The sequence below is a fragment of the Hyposmocoma kahamanoa genome, unplaced genomic scaffold (genome assembly GCF_003589595.1).
Source record: "Hyposmocoma kahamanoa isolate Upper Pololo Valley unplaced genomic scaffold, ASM358959v1 192, whole genome shotgun sequence".
NCBI lineage: Eukaryota > Metazoa > Arthropoda > Insecta > Lepidoptera > Cosmopterigidae > Hyposmocoma > Hyposmocoma kahamanoa.
Genome location: NW_020653719.1, coordinates 5,267,865 through 5,274,670, shown reverse-complemented (window position 1 = coordinate 5,274,670; position 6,806 = coordinate 5,267,865). Strand labels below are relative to the sequence as shown.

The window sequence follows — 6,806 nt, the reverse complement described above, 5'->3', positions numbered from 1 at the left end:
TTAATTGTAGATATTTGCGATTGACGATTGATCATTTGTTAGTTGCGAGAACCGCATTGATCAATCGTTAATTGCTGTTTCGCAATTGACAATTAATCAATTGTCAATCTTTAAATGCCAGAACAATTAAATTTTGCCCAACACTGATGCGAAGTTGCGGCTTACCCCAAAACATTTTTATGTTACGGAAAATCTCCATTGGTTTATTTCCCGCCATAATATGTAGCGAATCACAGTCACACGTAATTATTTTGTTGTTCACAAAAATAATAGAAATTAATTTAAAAACGTGGAAAACGGACATTCCAAATTTAAAAAAGAATTAAACAGCTGCCTATGAACACACGAGTTATTATTTTATTTAAATGGTTGATCGTTATGACACGTAAATGTATGTTCTTTTAGACTGATATCCTTATTGTCGTGATATTTTAATATTTAACTAATTTAAATTAATGTATATATTTCTAAATTATAAATTTATGATATTCAAACGTCATTATCGTTATGTTTATTTTATGTAATTGTAAACGTTATTACGCATGAAATAAATAAAAAAATATTAAGTTCACTACTACACCTTCACTGTACACAGTACACCTTCACTGGAAATATTGGCTTTTCTCAACTTTAAAATAACGTATAAGAAACGTGCGCTTCTTAATTTAGCCTACCAGGAACTGCCCCAAGCTAATCACTTAGTTACTGAGATCGATTCACGGTGGATTACAGAACGTGTATCCTGCATCGTCAACATTTAGGTAGGGTTAGAGCGAAGGTGTTGGTTTATAAACTCGTAAACATCCCACTGCTGACAAGGAATTCCTCGAAGGAGAGGGTTTACGCCATAGTTCAACATGCTGACATTGCATAACTTTTAGTATACTTAGTACTTCCGTCTACATCAGTGGTGTATACCATCGGGTATACGCCATCGAAGGGGTAGGTACTTTAAAACTACGGACATCTTCTGCGGACGCGACCGATTTCGTTAATTCTAAAATGATTTAAATGAGTGAAACAAAATGCGAACGGACATAAAACAGGGATCTTTAATTATGAAAAACAAAATGTTTGGAGGCGTAGGTAAGCGACCCGTGTCAAAACGTAGGCGACGTATCGCATTTTACGATATAAAATGACAACGGGATGAACAAGTCGTGCACCTGGTGGTAAGCGACACGCATATCCAAGACGCTTATTGACAAGTCCCATTTGCCTGTAGTTTCACCAGCTACTACTATTCAAAACCACAACGCAGTAATGCTCACATTACTGCTTGGCAGCAGAAAGGGGTATGGTGGCTGTACTTCCTGGGCGAATCCTTTCACAAGGAGCTCTACTCCTATATTATATCTACTATAGCGCGAACTTTGCAATTTATTACATTTTTTTCCGACTTTGTGTTTATGGGCACCTAATTACAGCTCAGGAGCTACCAGGCCCCCGCGTTCTACAGGTTGGACGCTATTGGTCTACATTAATCATTTAATGTATAAATGGTAACCATTAAATCTGTCTAGCTGTCACGGAAGGGTTTATGAATGGTTTGTACTGAGAAATTACAAACTGGAACAGATGGTCCATTTAGACGATATTATTAGTTATATATCGCTAAGTTTTGTCACGTACACGTTTATATTAAGCTAAACAAAGGGTAATTTAATACGATCGCCATTGTGCTTGAATACTCAAAACCTTGTTAATACAACATGATTGCTTTAAGCCGTTCAACCTTACTACAGGAAATGTGATATCTGTGAACGCGATGTACTTCAAAAAACATTGCAGATAGGGAGTCATTATGATTTAGATTGCACGTCATACATAACGCCAGAAGTAAAGAATTTATAAAACATTGAATAAACAAATAAAACCACAAAAGGACACACAGTCACAGAAAACTTAAAAGACTGAATAGCTTATATTAAATACAGACACCGTAGACGAATTCGCTTTTACGCGAATATCAAATTTTGCACTTAAATGTCTCATTATGTGCGATTGGTTACACCGTTGCGTAGGTATACATACTATGTGATCGCATGATGACGTGACTATGGTCGCAGGATTTTCTGCTTTCTTTAATCATAACGTTAAAACACAGATGATTCCCAGCGCTTTCTCTTGGTTAGGCTCACTTTGATTTGATCTTAGTTTGGAACAGCGGTCACGTTCAAACATTCGGTGTAAGTTCACGAGTGTCAATCAGTACAACAAAAGTGTCGCATGCTATGAATGTACTAATATTGCAAGAACGTAAATTGCAAACTAATATCAAACCAAAGTGAGTCGAATCAAAAGAAAGCACCGGGAACTCCCCGTGCTTTGGTTAGAGTAACGGAAAAATCCCGCGACTTACGCAACTGTAACAAATCACGAATACGTATAGTCGCGTGTTTACATAGGATCGACTGCCTTTTCGGCAAGCTAATTCGGTCGGCGAAGTCGGCGAAGGCGGCGCAGGCGAGGCGCTGTTTATACTGAGTCGAAATCAACAAGTTCAATCAATCAATCGAGTATTGGCGACACTATAAATAAAGTTTACGAACAGAGACACAACAAATTCGCAACATTCTACGGTCATCACACGACTCGATATTTACACTGTACACAGTGCAACCAGTGTTGGGCAAAATTTAATTGTTCTGGCAATTAAAGATTGACAATTGATTAATTGTCAATTGCGAAACAATTAACGATTGATCAATTGTTAGTTGCGAGAAACGCAATTAACAATTGATTAATTGTTAAAATCAATTCAATTGAAATCAATTGCAATTAAAATCATTGATTGTTGAATGATTTCAATTGAATTGATTTTTTTATGATTGAAATTTAATTGATTAACGCCCAACACTGAGTGCAACCCGGTTGCAGTCTTCAGGGGGCAAGTGAAGGCACAGTGGTGCTAACTAGATTAAAACAAATCTCATTGTATTTCCACTCCATATGAAAAATCGACCCTTATGATACTCACTATAGAGTTGATTTCATTGGCAAGAAATTTATGGTCATAGCTCAGACAAAAGACCAATACCTCTGAAATAAGGAACCTAACATATTGAGTGCATTCACAAAGTCAATTAAGAGTCGATACTACCTCTGCTCGAATTCAAATTTTTCCCGTACTAATATGGTTCATTTCGCTTGAGTCGAAGGGCAAGGACAATGGCTTTATTTCAGAATTTGTTTTTTTACAAACGAAATTAAAGCTATTTGAAAAATGTATATCGTATACCATACGTGTCTATTCAGTTTAGTTGATATAAAAAAAAATCATTGGTATATGTGAAGTACATATTGAATACAGCGGTTTTCTTGTAAAATTTCGAGGTAAGTTTGTGTTCTTTTTCTATCATGAAAATTTTTAGAAATCATGTTTTCACACCGTATACTAATCAGTGTACATCCTCAATGTGTATGTATACAGTATACTATTCTCCAAAGTGAGCGCCATAACGAGGCATTTTTGCGCAAAATATATCATAACATACGTATATAGGAAGAAAAAAATGTCAAGCGTGCATAAATGCTTAGCTATTACCGGATGCTTGATATAAGTATATAAGTATATATTAAGGTACCTTAGGTTTCTTACCATGTCTCTAATAATGACGACGCTCTCTTTGCTGGCGGGCTTGCGGAACGAGAAAATAATCGGCATCTCGTACTGCCCCACATCGCCACATGCGAATGATATCTTTATTTCTCTCTGCAACGTTGCTTCTGCACACGACATATGGGAATAATAATTTAAAAGGATAATCAAGGAATTCCGTCTTCTCAGTATAAAAAGTCTTCTTCCCAAATAAAAAGGAATTACAATATCTTGGAAAGCTATAATTTCAAGTCCATCCTCCTAAGCCCCAGTGTACATCAAAATGTACATATTATCTGAGGTGATTCAGACCCAGATAGTAATATTATTCCTATGATCACGTAAACGCTTAGTCTACATTATAAGGAGAACGTCGCATTAAAATTTTTGCGCTATATATGATATTTTTCGCCTGCTTTCGTCACCAAGCGGTTACATGCTGGTCTGCCACATAGAGGTCCTGGTTTCGATTCCCGGGCCAGAAGGAATACTTGTATGGCGTAGATTCATTTCTTTCGTGAGTTTGGGTATAATTTGTGGTGATCTGTGTCTATAGCACCCATGACCTAGGGTTTCCCTGGTACGGAGCTGTGAGTGTGTGCGTTATGAATAATATACATGTAAGTAAGTACATGTATAATTAGGCGTTTAGTGCTTATCCCATTATAGTTTACAGGGCCTTAGAAGGACAGAACGACATTTGCAAGAATATAAGTTATGTTAAATGGTTTAGTAATAAAATAAGTTATTTTAAAACAACATTATACATGAACAAGTCTATCATGCCCTTAAAATAAACATTACTACCATTAGAGCCTGCATCTTAGATTACATATCAAATTACAACAATTGCTAAGTAACAGGACTGTTTCTTATGTGTCATTTGATAAAATGTACAAAGATGTACCTATGTACGATGAGTCATACAAAAAATGCGAAGTATCAAACTTCATTGTTGAAAATTATGACCTATTACTGAGTGTATTTAAGTATGTTATTGTCAGTTTTAAGTTACATTCAGGTTAGGACATGATACATAACAATTTGTTGCAAGAATTAACCCCGTATCAGTATCAAGCATGCTCCACATCGCAGGCCTGGCGAAATAAGGCCACATATGCAAAATGGCAACTATTTAGGAAGTGAGATTCTACAAAACAAATTAGTCGGTAACTTTTTGAAAGTCATAAAATTTTACATATTTTACTCTTATTTTTATGGTTTTCATGTGATAAAAGCACTTTAACGTTGGGTAACACGTGGTTTTATTATACTAAGAGTACTTTTTTATTTTTTTTATTTATGAATAAAAGTATGAAATAAAAGACTCGTTTAGTTCTAACTCAATGATGAATATTTAAGGTATATTTTGCTTAAAAATGGCCAAGTTAGCAACTTACTTGGTTTTATAATCAATGGCTTGCATCCAAATTGGAGGCCATGATCATTCATCTTGAAATTGAGTTTGGTGTGAGCCATTTGTATAAATACAACCATTATGTCTTCCGCTTTGCTGTCATTCTTGATTTTGAAATTGAATGTTATGTCTTCCTTCGGTCTTGCCTGCAATAACATCTCTGATCAAAGCTATCTTCTGTGCATAAAAAACACATCTACAGGATTATTAGTGAAATCTAACAGCCTAGGGCTATATTATGAACATCATAAACAACAACTTTTGTTTCATTACTTTTAATAATTCGTCAGATTTGGCTTTCGTATAAAAATATGTAAATAGATAGCTTTAAATGGTGATAACTTTATGTGGTATTAAAAGAAAGCGCCAACGTGAATACCAGTCGGATGCAAAACGTAGAAAGAAAATAGAACTCGAACCTGCGACCACGGGAATCCCTCGCTCTTCCAACTGAGATACCAGCCCCCGTAGCATGGCTACGCATGAGAGGCGCGACTCGCGGAATAAAATTGGAATAAGCGCGCCCTATTGGCTGTTTCAATCAGCCCCCGTAGCATGGCTCTGCATAATAGTCGCGATGCGCGCGATAAAATTGAAATAAGCGCGCGCTATTGGCTGCCTAAATTAGATTTGATTGAGACAGCCAATAGCGCGCGCTTATTCCGATTTTATCGCGCGCGTCACGACTATCATGCGTCGCCATGCTACGGGGGCAGATCCAATTTAGATAGCCAATAGCTCGCGCTTAATTCAATTTTATCGCGCGCGTCGCGGCTAGCATGCGTAGCCATGCTACGGGGGCTGATCGAGTTAGCAGGTTGACGGAATTCTTGTGTCTGTTATAGGTCTTTCTATTGAGTTTTTTCGGCTTTTTCGGCCGTGTGAAAAACATCTTAGAGGTTGTCAATTTTAAAATACCTTAACCTATCTTTGCGGGATGAAAGTCTATGGGTCGTATTCCAGAACTCTACTCAATGCTCAAGTCAGGACTTGAACAGACTTGAGTATGATTTCAAGCACTGGAAATACCCTAATGGCAAGGCCTTGAGTATGATTTTCAGTACTCACTGCAATACTCAAGTCCTGACTTGAGCATTGAGTAGAGTTCTGGAATACGATCCTTAGTCTTAAAACCCATTTTAGTGCTCAAATTACTTACAGAAATTTTGATATTCGGGTCTGCACTGTCCACTAGAGTTGTGAATGAAGTTTGCACACTGCATAACACCAAAATTTCCTTGCGGTTACCAGCAAACTGCTTCCTGTTACATTAATATCATACTACTGTGTGTATCAATAATTGGCATGGAGAGAACATGTTGAACTGTCACATTTATGTCATATACACATATCTTTGCACTTGACTTTTACAGTGTACAGACCCACACAAACTTATCATGCCAAACTGCTGTTAAAAATAGTTACACTAAGTTATGATTTAATTTTTCAATATAAGGTCAGACTGCAATTGCAAATTCAGCCCTATATTTACCCCTTGCCCATTTACTTTTTGTGAATGATATTAGGTTCAACTGGGGAATTTTGTCAGTTTTTAATTCAATATTATGTCATGTTTACTGAATTTGTTTATATACATATTATAGATTTTGTCTTAATTTAGTTTCTATTTCACTTTGAAAGAGGTCTGGCTAGTGGAAAATAATTTCTTTACAGTATAAAGGGCATTTGATTCTCTGGTGTAGGTGACAATGTTCTTGTAAACAGCACACACGTACAATCACACGCACGCACGCACGCACGCACGCACGCACGCACGCACGCACGCAC

The 6,806-nt window shown here is 36.7% G+C and overlaps 1 protein-coding gene across 2 annotated transcripts in view; it reads right to left on the bottom strand.

Moving 5' to 3' along the window:
• LOC113226535 (RNA helicase Mov10l1-like) overlaps positions 1–6,806 on the bottom strand; it is a 50,498-nt gene that overhangs the window by 42,315 nt on the left and 1,377 nt on the right. For both annotated transcript variants that reach the window (XM_026459187.1, XM_026459188.1), the window contains exons 3-5: positions 6,178–6,280; positions 5,002–5,164; positions 3,602–3,729 (exon numbers count right to left, since the gene is read on the bottom strand). In XM_026459187.1, coding sequence (XP_026314972.1) covers positions 3,602–3,729; positions 5,002–5,164; positions 6,178–6,280 — 394 coding nt within the window. The remainder of the gene's footprint in view (positions 1–3,601; positions 3,730–5,001; positions 5,165–6,177; positions 6,281–6,806) is intronic.